Genomic DNA, 15,843 nt, shown 5'->3' on the forward strand with positions numbered 1-15,843 from the left:
ATATTTCATCAGATGAGTGGGCGCTGTTTATAACAGATAATATTCAGTAAACTAAAATGGAAAAGATGTGCGAGTATTCAAATGTTTTCTGTATTTTTATTTTTGTTATTTACTATACATTAAAAGTCCAATTACTGATTTGTTTTTGTCCAGCTCAGTGAGCCAGTTTCTGTCTAATTTTAAACCCAAATGTGAACTGTTCCCTAACTCTTCAGATAATAAACAAGTGAAAGTGAGTCATCTGTCAGCAGAGAGCTGTTTCTGTCTGCTGAACAAACTGAAAGAGAATCAATGATAGAGATTATAGATGAGCTGTAGAGGCATCATGATGGTGGGTTAGAGTTACACACACAGGTTCTTGGAGCACACGAAAGAAAGTGGGGTGCTACAAGGCCTGTCGTTCCAGTTATTTCCTGTAGAGAGAGTTTACAACCAATGAATTACATTTAATGTGAAACTTTTGTAATTGAGACTTCAACATATGACAAGATGTTTTAAATGTATTATTTACCTAGAAAGTTCATTTCAAGACAGATCTCCGCTCCACTGATGCTGTCAGGCTGCCCCACATTCCAGATTTTGTAGTTAAATTTGGATCCATCAGTCCACATCCACGTACCCTCCTGGAGGAGAAAGATTGGTTTGAACTTAAAATGAAATCAAGAGTTTTTGTTGTTGTAATACTCATTCAGGCCACAAGAGGATCCTCCTTGTTTTCTACCATTCACATGACAGTTAAGGTTTACAGTCTTTATAGTTAAAATTAGCAGAGAAAAGGTGTCTGTGAGCAGGGTACAGAGCACCGTGAAGTGACGGTCCTTTAAGAGTTAAAGTTGAGTTTAGCAGACAAAAAGTGAGCGTCATGCAGCGACAACAGTGAAATTTAGAAAAACCAAAACAACTAGTTAAGATTAGAAAAAAGATGGTGGTTTGGATTAAAACACTCCAGGGACATGAACACCTGTTTCCTGGGTAAAAGTCTTTTATTTTCTTCTTAACTTCTTCAGGGACATTACATTACATGTCATTTAGCTGACACTTTCATCCAAAGCGACTTACAACTAAGTGCGTTCAACCTTAAAGGTGCAAACTCCAGACAACAAATAGTAAGTACAAGTACATTAGCTTTACATAGGTAATGCTACAAAGAGCCATATCAAAGTGCAGCATCAAGAAATATATATATATATATATATATATATATATATATAGACCTCCTCTCTACGAGGATCTTCACGATCTCATATAGCAGCACTCAGCGTGCTGCTGTCAGTAATAAATTCATGGAATACATCCAGATTACAGTAATGTACTTTTCACAGCTATATGTACGAATGCTTCATGAGAACAGGCAGAGAGACGAGCAACATCACTTCCTGTGTGATGATAAAAGTCTTACCTTCACTGCGTCAGTGCCGCCGATCCAGGCATTTTTGTATGTACCGGACACTTGGTTAATGTAGTCTTTGAGGAATGTATGTTCCTCAGCTGAGTGGATGGAAGCCAGATTCCCACCAGCAGTCTGGCAGAAGGTCTAATGGAGAAAACATAATAAGTTTAAAATGTTTAGAAACAAACAAAAACATAATCACATTATTAACAGATCTCAGGGCAGTTTTACAGTCACAGGGCACATTTTTATACTTTTAATCAGTGATGTGGAACAAGTATTCAGATCATTTCCTTCAGTAAAACTACTAATGCCACTGTAAAAAATACTATATTACACTAAAAGTAAATGTAGGCTACTTAGTTACTGGTATTAATACTTTACCTAGCTACATTTTCTTGATGATACTGACATACTTTCAATGCAGGACTTTTACTCTATCAGAGTATTTTTTGTGTGATATTAGTACTTTTACTGCAGTAAAGTATTAGAGTACATTGGTATGAAGCATACATGATAGATAGAACTGCTGTACCTCTGCATCAATCCAGGTCTTTGCCTGGATGTAGAAAGCGAAACAGCGAGAGCCAAACTGAGTCCAACCAGGAGGGCAGCAAGCTTCACCCTGTATGAACAAACAAGCCAAAAACAATCAGACTAGTCTATATCGACAACTGTTCATTTACGGATTGTTCCTCTGCAGCGCTGTGGAGATACAGCTGGCAATGCAAGACTACAATCAGAGCAATAATGCACATTTTTTGAAAGCTCACTGTGCCTCATGTGAAAGTCTGTTTGCCTCCCTAAGTACATTGTTAGAAAGGGCACAACATTCCCTACATTTTGTTGAAGAGTTAAGACTGTGGATGGAATAGCAAAGTAAAGAGAAATTTGCTTCTGCTCTCTATCTGTCAGCTGGGTCCTGCACTCTGAGTCTGAACATTTCATCCAATACACACCAATGTAAAAATGTCAGAAGGGCATTTTCTCTAAGTCTCAAACAAGGTTGAATATTTTAAAAAGTATTAATGGGATTTGAAAGTTGAATACTACCGTGAATGTTTAAAAGATGTGGAACATTTTAAAGTTTGAATGGAGTTTCTTGGTGAATGTATGAATGAGTAGAAAGCAATTTAAAATGAATGAATTTGTGTCAAATTTAGGGCTATCAGCATTAACGCGTTAATTGCGATGCGATTAAGGTCCGAGCATAACGCGTTCATTTTTTTTTATCTCATTAATCGCATGCCGCCATTTATTAATTTATTTTCACTTCATACAGCTTTGCATCGTGCCCACGATAGGGTACTTTTTGACCCTTTGCCGCACTTTGCCATACTTCCTCATAACAACACATCCTGCTGCTGCAGGCTGCAGGCATGATGGAGAAAGACAGCAGCAACGAAATTCTGAATGGCACTTTTTATTTTCCAAAACTCCCGGACGGGTCGAAAGCCATATGCACATTGTGTAAAGCCAAATTAAAATATCACCGAAGCACATCAAGCTTGAGCTACCACCTACAAGCTAAGCATAGTAGTACAGTTAACGTGACTCAGGTTGATGCTAGCGGGCTCAGGCAAAGCACTATTTTGGAGAGTGCTACTTGCCGACCTGCGGATGAAACTAAATCCAAAATAATTACTACTGCTCTTGCAAAATGGGTGGAAACTAACTGCAGACCTGTCAGCATCGTAGAAGACTCGGGTCTTAAAGTCTACGGTTGGCAAGTTCTGACCCGTCTTACATATGGCCGTCGAGGGGGACAGTAGTTTCACGCATACACAGCCTGTACGACATGGAGAAAGTAGCCAAACTGGAACTGCTGCAAAGTGATGCAAGGTGATCACTGGACGTCAGTGAGTAATCAAAATCATTGAGGAGTTACTGCACACTATATTGACTCTAGATTCAAATTTGTGACTAGATTCACACATTTTTCTTTTGTTTACAGTAAATAAATGAATAATAAACAAATACAAATATTAACATCAAGTTCGTAAAATCACTTTCTTTGCATTCATTTGATTCCCAATCAAGATACATTGGTAAGAATTACTTTCCATTGTTAAAATGTACTTAAAAACAGTTCTGAAATGCAAAATAATAGAATTTTAATCATGTGTAATTATGCATTTAATCATAAAACATGCGATTAGTTGTGATTAACTGTAGAAATTCAGCAATTAATCACAATTAAAAAAAAGTTAATCGTTTGACAGCCCTGGTCAAATTTGAACATTCAAACATTTTTATCTGTATGCATTTCACATTAGATAATTGTGTGAGACAATTAACAATGTGCATGTTTTATTTGATGTATAGTAGTTTAAAATGTTATATATATGAAATTTGAGTTGGGGGATAGCATTAATGCTAGCTAAAACAGTGAGCTCTTTACAACACCGCTATCGTAAATTATTAACCAGCACTTGGATAAGCAAGTGTCAAAAGCATCAGAAATGTGTCGAAAATATTACTAGCATCAAAAAAACGTCAGTAGAAATCTTAAATGTGTAGAAACCTTAATATGTAAAGTAACTAGTAACTAAAGCTGTAAGATGAATGTAATAGAGTAAAAAGTACAATATTTCTCTCTGAAATGTAGCGGAGTAGAAGTAGAAAGTGGCATGAAAAGAAAACACTCAAGTAAAGTACAAGTACCTCAACAGTTGGACTGAAGTAGTTACATTCTACCACTGGTCTAGACAAAAACATTCTAAGAAATTACTAGTATTTCATTATATTTTTACAGTTTTATATATATATATATATATATATTAAAATCCTGTAGTAGTTTTACTGCAGTAAAGTATTAGAGTATATTGGTATTAAGCATGCATGTGACATGATAGAAAGAACTGCTGTATCTCTGCATCGGTCAAACTCTTTGTCTGGATGTTGAAACCGCAAAAGCCAAACTGAGTCCAACCAGGAGGGCAGGAAGGTGCAGCCTGCATTAATAAGCAAGCCAAAAACAATCAGACTAGTCTATATCAACAACTGTTCATTTATGGGATTGTTCCTCCGCAGCGCTGTGGAGGTAGAGCTGGCAATGCAAGACTACAATCAGAGCAACCCAACGAGTCAGAGATACTGTTCTGACCTGGGCAGGAGGTTTTATTTTCTTCACAACACTGTGATCACAAAAATGTCAATTTATTATAAGTTACACAATACTTTGACAGCCAATTACATTTATGGTTGGGGAGACTGGTCTGATCGTCTACTGTTTAGTGTTAATCACCATCTAACTCAGGCAGTTAAGAGCTACATTTAGCTTTAGATGTTATACGAATATGGTCCCTGTTGCACAGGTTTTATCAGCTCACAATTTTCAATGCACATTTATGAGTTCAATTATTATTGATAAAAATGGAAAGCTGAGGCTCATCAGTAGTAGTAGTATCTATATGTGCAATAACATCTGCTGAACAGGGCCGACATTTACTCAAAAGTGAAGATTGTAAACTGTTTATTAAAATCTGTTTATAATAACAGAACATTCATTTTTAATGTAGCTACACACCAAATTTCCGTTTTTAATTACGGCACAAAATCTGGGTAAAGAGCTGCCAGATCTTTTTCTGTTATTTCTCTGATTTATTTCTTAAGCGTGTACTTACATATGCAGCCAACAGTCCGCTGGACAAACAGAGCAACAAAGCAAACGGAAAGACTGATGCCATCTGTGGAAAGACGTTTAACAAAGTAAAAAAACAACTGAATACAAAGAAATAATGGCAGACAATGAATGACTGCAATCAGTGCCGGCCCGAGCCTTTTGGGGGCCCTAAGCAGAATTTGATTTGGGGGCCCTCTCCCACCACGTGGAGTCACCTATGCTTGACGATTATTGACACAAATATCACGCTATAATGTTACTTTATAAATTAATACAGTGAGGTTATGTATTAATACAGTGACGGATTATGAACTACTGTCCCCCTGGGCACCGATGCATAAGGACCCCCCCCCCCCCTACCCTATTTGTGTAAAAGTGGGTGCAATCGGGGAGAGAGGGTCTGGGGGTACTTCCCCAGAAAATTCTGAATTTGGTAGATGTGATTTCCTGTATTCGGGCACATTTTTGGGATGGTCAGCTGGAGAAGCGTAATACCTAAATTTGTCCAGATTCATAGCCTTTTGCTTTTTGACTTATTGAGGCAGTGACTTCACGCAACTACTTGGGCTTCAGGGCCCCTTGACCTCTTGGGCCCGGTAGGCTCATTCAGTAATCCATCCTTGCTCACATGCCAAAAATGTTTTAGCATAGAGTTCTGGCCCCCTGGACTTGGTAAACCCCTGTATTAATATAGTTGTTATTTACACCAAACCAGTCACCTTTTAACCTTAGAGGGTACAAAAATCACAGATTTATTTTAAACTTTCATATTCAAAGTGAAACACTAAGTGTGGTTTACTGAAGTTGAATTGAAAAATAACAAAATACAACAGCATTTGTATTTGTTGTAAACAAGTATATCAGTTTAATTACTTGTTTTTCAGCAGATCTTTGAACAAATCTGCAAATGTGTATTAAATGAGCAATTTTCAACTACAAAATAAAACCAAAATAGACAAACATATTATTATATAATCAAAAATAAAATGTTCAAAAAAATAGATACTTTTACTTTACTCTTTTACTAACTCTTTGAAACTTCTGAAAACAAACTGTCACAAAACATATTAAATCAATTATTTTCAAATCTGCAAATGCAACTGTGCATTAAATGTGCAATCCTCAGCTACTGCAATTGATAATTAATGAGCCATTTATCAAATTAAAGTATCCTGCTAGTTATAAGTGTATTATAAAATATAGATATGGTTTAATATTTGATAGATTATCCAGCTCTCTTTACATCACAAAAGTGCGGTAAAGTGAATGTAATACCACCCCCACTGCGCCGATTCTCTGGCCAATCTCCCGCTACGTTGTCCCCTCAATATACAAAAATGTAGGGAAGAAAACTCATTTAAATATGCAATAATAAAGATCAGTGTATATGTTGGAACAGTGGCATTAGAATGTGCCTGAGACCACCAAATCTTGACTATTACGGCCAAAACTTTATCCGGGCAGGCATGCCCCCAGACCCCCCTACACCAGTTAAATGTTAACATTTCTCCTATTGGGCAAGATGCAGTAAAACAGTATGGAACGGTTTACTGAAAATGTATGTGTTTTCACAAATTAAATGTAGGCTAGTTGGAATCCATGATTTGGAGAGACAAATGGATAAGGATCTTTCATTAAAAATCCTCCTGGGCGCCTGTGTAGTTCACGTGGTAGAGCGCGCGCCCATATGCAGAGGCTCAGTCTTCAACGCAGCGGCCCTGGGTTTGACTTCGACCCGGGTCCTTTCCTGAATGTCATTCCCCCTTTCTCTCCCCTTTCTCTGTCTAAACTGTATATATTATAATAAAGGCCTAAAAATGCCCATAAAACGACGAAACAGCATACAGGGAGGAGGTACAACATCTGGCTCAGTGGGGTCAGCATAACAACCTAGACCTTAATAACTAAGACCAAGGAGGTGATGATAGATTTCAGCTGGTCAGGGTGTACTGAACATCCCACTCTCTGCAGGACATCTACACAGGCCAACTTAAGAAGAAAGCCAGCTGTAATATGAAAGGACCCATCCCACCCTGGACACTGCTTGTTCTCACCCCTCCCCTCAGAGAGTGGATACAGAGCAATAACATGTAAAACAAATTGGCTGAAAAATTGCTTATTATCGGGAGCTGTAAAGACTGCCTCCCCCCCTCCACACAATCTTTTCATGCTGCTAACGTACATTAATCACTGTTTTAATGTTTTTTAAAAACTTGTTTTACTATTTAAGATAACTTGTATATATTTTGCCTTTATTCATAATTATTCTAGTTGCCTTTGTGTTCTGTTTACTTAAGCATGAAAAAGATGAATCAATAATGATGATAAAGCTTTATTGATCATCAGAGGTCTCCAGCAGTGAGCAGTGTGACAGAGTTGATCCACTGAGATCATAGGTGTAGATCTCTCTCCCCAATATTTAGAAGACGTAGATTTGTCTCCCTCAAAAAATATGAAAAACCCACTCCTGAAAGGAGGTAAAAATAACCATTAAGGGGGCTCAAATCATTTATGTAAAGATAGAACTGTGTGAAATTAAAGAACACAACAGGAAGTGAAAAGTAAAGATAGATTTATGTAGATTTAAACTTTGGAGCTTCTGGCTTTAACAAGGTCTCATTATCTAACAGATTAGTTGTTGAGATGGACATGATTCCTAAAATAACAGATCCTGAAACACGTGTGATGTTTTAAATGTGAAGAAAGTTTTGAACAATAAAGGATAATAATCATTTCCTTTACATAAATAAAGACATTTGCAACATAAATTGATGCATCAACATTCACCAGAATGCAGGAAATGAAGAGTTTGACAGACAATATTTTATGAGCGACGACCCCCAGACCCCCCAGTTATAATGTGTCCCCCCCCATCAATGTTGAAACCAAACCTCCACCCTTGACTGAGAGACAGAAACATCATCAGATCCAGAGGTTCAGCAGCTGGATCTATAAAACAACATGTCTGCCCTCTGCTGGAGACCCTGAGCTAACACATCACCGTCTGTCTGTTGGCTTTTAAACTGTGTTGGGGAGGAACTAGTTACATGTAACGGAGTTAATAAAGGTACATGAGTTAATAAAGGTAAATGTAATCTGTTACACTGGGTAAAAAATGTCTGATTAAATTTAAAATTAAATTACAGTTAACTGTGAAAATGTTCATGATTACATTGGGAGTTAGATGTGAATATTTTCTGTAAAAGGCTAGGCCATTTGTTGAATAATATTAATTTAGTTGCTTTGCATGTTTTTCATGTGCACAATGTCTTCTTTTGCCATTTCCAGTAACAGTCGTTCAGTAAAGTTAGATGATATTATTCTGATGCTTTGGATTGGTTTTCACCCTTTTGACAGTTAAATCACCTCTCAAGCTGTCTGAGAGTTTCCACTATATGTAGGCTGGGGGGTTTGATCATGCACAACAAAACAAAATGTGCAAGAATTAAATCCCTCTGTAAAACCATTGAATAAGTGCCATGTGCATGCCAAAACACTTATTTATTACCTTCAATATCCAATGGAAAATAAACTCAAAATGAAATAGCACAACGTGGTGTAAACATAAAACACAGAGCTTTCAAGCCAGAGAGCGGAGTTCACTTTGTGACGAAAACAAAATACTTTCACCCAGGAAACGCTGTTCGTTCCTCAGTAGTGTTTTAATACAAATCTGATCTTTTTCCTAAACTTAACGAGTTGTTTTTGTGCCTAAAATTAACTGTATGTAGGGTGCATTTGTGAAAAAAATGAGTGTGTGTGTGTGTGTGTGTGTGTGTGTGGGGGGGGGGGGGGTTGTTGATCATGCACAACAATACAGATAATATAAGATACAGTTATCTCAGGACACTTTACAGATAGAGTAGGTCTAGATTACATTATAATTTATAAAGACCAATCAATTTCAGTTTCCCCCGAGCAAGCATTTGGTGCTACAGTGGCGAGGATTGTGTCCTCATCTACGCTACTGCAGTCAATGCAAACAGAGCATCTTTAAACATCAGTTAGTCACTAATTGATCTTTGTAAAAAAAAAAAAAACATTACAGGCATCTCTATGTTGTCTAAACACAGTACACATATTCAGCATTTTCATGCAGTCCTGCCCCTTGTCTACTAAATGTTGTGAGGCCATCTGTGTTATCACCCAGATAATAGCTCCCTGAGATCAGCACCTGCCAACGGTTTCAAAGGTTCTGAGTTCCAGCCCCTGTTGTTGCAAGATGATCATACATATATCTAATCAGGCATTAAGCTGTGGATGACTGTCCTGCAGGTTTTAAATGTGTAAAATGCTCTGTTACAGTAAAAGTCCTGTATTAAAAATGTTACTTTAGTAAAAGTCTGTAAGTGTCATCATGAAAATCTACTTAAAGTATTAAAAGTAAAGAAGAATCCTCCCATTGTAGAAAGTGTAAAGGATCCAACCAGTTGTGTGTTTAATGGTCTAATCATCTCAGCTGGACTTGTAGGATGTTATATTGTTGGCTAGTTTACTTTAGAATTAAACATCAGATTTTATAAACTACATGTGTTTTGTGTGCAGAAATCTTAATGTGTAATGTAACTAGTAACTAAAGCTGTAACAGATGAATGTAGTGGAGTAACTAAAGTAACTAGTAACTAAAGCTGTAACAGATGAATGTAGTGGAGTAACTAAAGTAACTAGTAACTAAAGCTGTAACAGATGAACGTAGTGGAGTAACTAAAGTAACTAGTAACTAAAGCTGTAACAGATGAATGTAGTGGAGTAACTAAAGTAACTAGTAACTAAAGCTGTCAGATGAATGTAGTGGAGTAAAAAGTACAATATTTCTCTCTGAAATGTAGCGGAGTAGAAGTAGAAAGTGACATAAAAAGAAAAGACTCAAGTAAAGTACAAGTATCTCAACATTTGGACTTAAGTAGTTACATTCCATCACTGGTCTAGACAAATATATATATATATATATATATATATATATATATATATATATATATATATATATATATATATATATATATATATATATATATTAAAATTCTGCATTTGCTTTGCAATTCCATTGACCTGGGTCGACTTCATAAGATAAATAACAGACCTTACTAGACAAAGTGAAATTAGTGACAGTATTTCATCATCAACATTTTGAAGCAGTCCTGCACATTGTCTATTTGATGTCATGAAGCCAGTTGTCTCATCACCTGGCCAATACCTCACTGAGATCAGCTCCTTTCTTTAGACCCAAAGGTTGTGAGTTCAAGCCCCCAGGGTCAATATTAATGATTTCTCCCTTTTAGAAAACAACAACAGGACCAGACACTGTTTTTGTGACAATATGTCTTTTATTTTTGAATGCTTAGTTGATTATATAGAAAAGGAAATCAGATGAATAAAGAACACAACACATCAGTTTTAAGAATAAAAAGTAACCAGTTCATTAAACCAGTGGAGTATATGAATTATTAATAGTTATTATGAAGTGTTATTACAGTTACATTCTCCTCTTGTATCACAGAAAGGTCCGACAAAATATACACTTTTATTTTCTATCTGGACATTTTGGATAAAAAGATCATCACCACTCATGTCTGGTAGGTTTACCTTTGGACAGAGTCAGGCTAGCTGTTTCCAGTCTTTATGCTAAGCTAAGCTAGCTGTTTCCCCCTGGTTACAGTCTTTATGCTAAGCTAAGCTAACGTCTGCTTGAGGGAACTTCATATTTAGCGTACACACATGAGAGTTGTATCGATCTGAACAATAACTCTCAGAGAGAAATCTAATTATTGTGTTAATATTTTATCAGATGAGTGGGCGCTGTTCATAACAGATAATATTCAGTAACCTAAAATGGAAGATGTGTGAGTATTCAAATGTTTTCTGTATTTCATTTTGTGTTATTTACTGTAGATTAAAAGTCCAATTACTGATTTGTTTTTGTCCAGATCAGTGAGCCAGTTTCTGTCTAATTTTAAACCCAAATGTGAACTGTTCCCTAACTCTTCAGAAAATAAACAAGTGAAAGTGAGTCATCTGTCAGCAGAGAGCTGTTTCTGTCTGCTGAACAAACTGAAAGAGAATCAATGATAGAGATTATAGATGAGCTGTAGAGGCATCATGATGGTGGGTTAGAGTTACAGGTTCTTGGAGCACACGAAAGAAGCCTGGTTGTTACAAGCCAAGTCGTTCCAGTTTGCTGTAGAGAGAGTTTACAACCAATGAAACTAATTACATTTAACTTTTACATTTGAAAGTGCAACATACAAGATGTTTTAAATGTTTTTTTACCTCCGCCCCTGTTCATCTCAAGACAGTTCTCCCCTCCAGCGTTGTTAGGCTCCCCTGCATTCCAGCTTTGGTAGTTGAATTTGGATATTTTATTTTATTTTATTTTATAATTTGCTAGTTATAAGTGTATTATAAAATATAGATATGGTTTAATATTTGATAGATTATCCAGCTCTCTTTTCATCACAACAGTGCGGTAAAGTGAATGTAATACCACCCCCACTGCGCCGATTCTCTGGCCAATCTCCCGCTACGTTGTCCCCTCACTCACGATAAAGACCCTGAGGAACTATAACTCCTGCATTTGGGACTCATTCCCTCCCCCAAAATGTCCTCACGATAAAGATAGGATTAGGTATTATTAAAAGTAAAAATAGATGAAATTGTGATAATTAATTGAAATATAAATACCTTTGCTGATGTGGTGATTGGCTGACACAGAGAAGAACAAGCTGATGACTGTCACTGAAAGAAAATGTCACAGATCTGAATACTATTACACACTCAATAATAACAAATTAGGTTAAACTTAACCTGATTTACATCATTAATGCATCCACAATCTGCACTTCATTTAATCTTTACTCAACAGAATAAACTCTCCAATCTAGCATAAAGAATATATCAAACTTTCAGGCAAATCTTTCAATGATAATGATGACAATACAATGTAAAAAAACATCCATTATACTCACATCAATAATCTGTTCTGCCGGGTGTAGTTTGGTTTTGGAGGGAAAAGAGAGTCCTTATATACCTTGGGAAGGGGAGTGGTCTTAGTCATGATTGACAGTTCATGCAATGATGCAGGTAGAGACTTGATATTTAACCAATATTTAACAAGGTGTAAATATCAGGATCAGGTGTATGACGGTGTCTGGATGTAATGAACAATGTGTGTTTAACCGGTGGACTCCTGCGTTGGACACGTGTTTATTTTATTCATCACTACGTGACACAGGATCTCTATATGATGATATCCATTTATTCTCTCTGGTGACAAACACAAATAAACTGGACCTCGTTATTGATCAGAACAGCCTGCTCCAGCTTCAACAATACACACATTAACACATATACAAAATGGAAGTTAACTTTGTCTGCCGCAAATTTAAGCTAGCTACACTAACTCTACAAACTTGTAAAACAACATAGTCATGTAGTGACACTAGGATGTTGAAATTGATACGTAGAAAGGTTTGGACAGACATAACATTGTGGGGAACAAAAATATGAACAAAATAATACAAGAAATAATGGGATGAATTACAAAACGGGGGGAGGGCAATTAGCACAAGGGATTTATAGTCGCAGGACCACCGAAGAATCTCGCATCTTGAGTCCGAGTCGAGTCTAAAGTCATTGTGTGAGACAAAAGTGTGACTCGAGTCAGAGTCTTGAACTCGAGGCCCCATCTCTGGTCCAGGGTGGTTGGATGGGTCATTAAACACAGGACTGTCACCCAAAAGACTTGCACCCAGAAAAAACATGTTCATTGTGTGTGTTTAATCCCAACCACAATCTTTTTCCTAAATTTAACTAGTCGTTTTGGTGCCTCAACTTAACTGCTGTTGCCACATATCGTTCACTTTTTGTAATGTCTGCCTAAACGACTGGGAGTTTGCAGTGCTCTGCAACTGCCTCACCGTCCCCTTAACTTAACTCAAACACCGGAGCACCATACGGAGCATCATGCAGAGCATCATGCAGCGCACCGTTGCAGACATAGCAGAGCCCTGTAGCAGCTAAAAGCATTAAGAGCCTTTAGCACAGTATTTAGTACGACCAGACCTCGTCAATTCAGTTTGATGATAAGCCTAACAATTATCGTGCATGGTACTGCTGATTCACCATTGCAGCTGGCAAAGTTCGCCTCACAGCAACGCTAGAATTGGATCTAATGACTAAATATCTGGGAAAGGAATCTCCCGGACAAGTAAAACGCATACGTTCAGTGCATGTCAGCAACCTCAATCTGGCTTTACAGAAAGTATGGGAGAGACTACATGAATGCTATGCTGCCCCTGAAATCATGAAACGGTCAATGTTTCAGCGGTTGAACAGTTTTCCTACCATTTCAGCTAAGGATCACTCCAAATTACGTGAACTTGGGGATTTGCTTATGGAGATCCAAGGCCCTAAAGAGGATGGTTATCTCACCGGCCTGTCATATCGGGACAACGATGGAACAGTAGACCAATAAGTTTATTACCAATTCTAGGTCAAATAATGGAAAGAATTGTTTACTAACAGATTCAGGCTTATTTTTTAAATAACAATTTAATTACAAATTGTCAGCATGTATGAAGAGGAAAACAGTCAACAGCCACTGCCCTGACTCAGATGGTTGATGACTGGTTCGAGGATATGGAGGAGAGGAAAATAATAGGCGTTGTAATGCTTGATTTCACTGCAGCATTTGATATAATTGATCATGGGTTACCGTTAAAAGAATTGGAATATTATGTTTTTTCAAGAACCACATTATTATGGATGAGGAGAGCTCTTCCCTGGATCGTGACGGGCACTAGCAGAGCCAGCGGAAAACTAAAATAGGTAAAATACTCCCATACAAACTGATCCAAAAACTGAGCTACTTGGGCTTGAGCAGTTCACTCTGCTTCTGGATATCTGACTTTCTGAGCATCAGGCCACAACACGTCAGGATAGGCAGCCACACATCCTTAACTCTGATCCTGAACACAGGAACGCTGCAGGGATGCATCCTCTGCACCCTCCTCTACAACCTTTTCACACACCACTGCTCCTGAATTCACGCCTCCAATCAAGTTGAGCACATAACTGGGTTGATTTGAACGCACCATAAGTAGGCGTGTGTGCACGTTACTCAGGTTGCATCAGTTGATTGCTAGACTCATATAGATATAGGCAATAATAAAAGAAATATATAATAAAAATATATACAAAAATATATGGAGGAAAACTCATTTAAATATGCAATAATAAAGATCAGTGTATATGTTGGAACAGTGGCGTTAGAATGTGCCTGAGACCACCAAATCTTGACTATTACGGCCAAAACTTTATCCGGGCAGCCATGCCCCCAGACCCCCCTACACTAGTTAAATGTTAACATTTCTCCTATTGGGCAAGATGCAGTAAAACAGTATGGAACGGTTTACTGAAAATGTATGTGTTTTCACAAATGAAAGTGTGACAAAGTTGATCCACTGAGATCCCCAATATTTAGAAGACGTAGATTTGTCTCCCTCAAAAAATATGAAAAACCCACTCCTGAAAGGAGGTAAAAATAACCATTAAGGGGGCTCAAATCATTTATGTAAAAATAGAACTGTGTGTGATTAAAGAACACAACAGGAAGTGAAAAGTAAAGATAGATTTATGTAGATTTAAACTTTGGAGCTTCTGGCTTTAACAAGGTCTCATTCTCTAACAGATTAGTTGTTGAGATGGACATGATTCCTAAAAAATAACACATCCTGAAACACGTGTGATGTTTTGAATGTGAAGAAAGTTTTGAACAATAAAGGATGATAATCATTTCCTTTACATAAATAAAGACATTTGCACCATAAATTGTTGCATCAAAATTCACCAGAATGCAGGAAATGAAGAGTTTGACAGACAATATTTTATGAGCGACGACCCCCAGACCCCCCAGTTATAATGTGTCCCCCCCATCAATGTTGAAACCAAACCTCCACCCTTGACTGAGAGGCAGAAACATCATCAGATCCAGAGGTTCAGCAGCTGGATCTATAAAACAACATGTCTGCCCTCTGCTGGAGACCCTGAGCTAACACATCACCGTCTGTCTGTTGGCTTTTAAACTGTGTTGGGGAGGAACTAGTTACATGTAACGGAGTTAATAAAGGTAAATGTAATCTGTTACATTGGGGAAAAATGTCTGATTAAATTACAGTTAACTGTGATATTGTTCATGATTACATTGGGAGTTAGATGTGAATATTTTCTGTAAAAGGCTAGGCCATATGTTGAATAATATTAATTTAGTTCCTTTGCATGTTTTTCATGTACACAATGTCTTCTTTTGCCATTTCCAGCCACAGTCGTTCAGTAAAGTTAGATGATATTATTCTGATGCTTTGGATTGGTTTTCACCCTTTTGACAGTTAAATCACCTCTCAAGCTGTCTGAGAGTTGCTACTATATGTAGGGTGCATTTGTGAAAAAAAACAGTGTGTGTGTGTGTGTGTGTGTGTGTGTGTGTGTGTGTGTGTGTGTGTGTGTGTGTGTGGGGGGGGGTGTTGTTGATCATGCACAACAAAACAGATGATATGAGAAGATACAGTTATCTCAGGACACTTTACAGATAGAGTAGGTCTAGATTACATAATAATTTACAAAGACCAATCAATTTCAGTTTCCCCCGAGCAAGCATTTGGTGCTACAATGGCGAGGATTGTGTCCTCATCTACGCTACTGCAGTCAATGCAAAACAGAGCATCTTTAAACATCAGTTAGTCACTAATAATAACTAATGGTTAAAGATGCTCTGTTTTGCATTGACTGCAGTAGCGTTGATGAGGACACAATCCTCGCTACTGTCGCACCAAAC

The 15,843-nt window shown here is 37.5% G+C and overlaps 1 protein-coding gene across 1 annotated transcript; it reads right to left on the reverse strand.

The window, feature by feature from the left end:
• Positions 1-203: 203 nt before the first annotated feature.
• On the reverse strand, positions 204-11,996 carry LOC116062632 (galactose-specific lectin nattectin-like). Its single transcript, XM_036004013.1, has 7 exons — positions 11,978-11,996; positions 11,694-11,747; positions 5,017-5,079; positions 1,926-2,015; positions 1,400-1,534; positions 512-623; positions 204-413 (listed from the first exon to the last, which is right to left on the reverse strand). The coding sequence occupies exons 3-7, from the start codon at positions 5,077-5,079 to the stop codon at positions 343-345; spliced, it is 471 nt and encodes a 156-aa protein (XP_035859906.1). The 5' UTR covers positions 11,694-11,747; positions 11,978-11,996; the 3' UTR covers positions 204-342.
• Between the last annotated feature and the right edge of the window lie 3,847 nt (positions 11,997-15,843).

Source organism: Sander lucioperca, chromosome 8 (genome assembly GCF_008315115.2).
Source record: "Sander lucioperca isolate FBNREF2018 chromosome 8, SLUC_FBN_1.2, whole genome shotgun sequence".
NCBI classification, from domain to species: Eukaryota; Metazoa; Chordata; class Actinopteri; order Perciformes; family Percidae; genus Sander; species Sander lucioperca.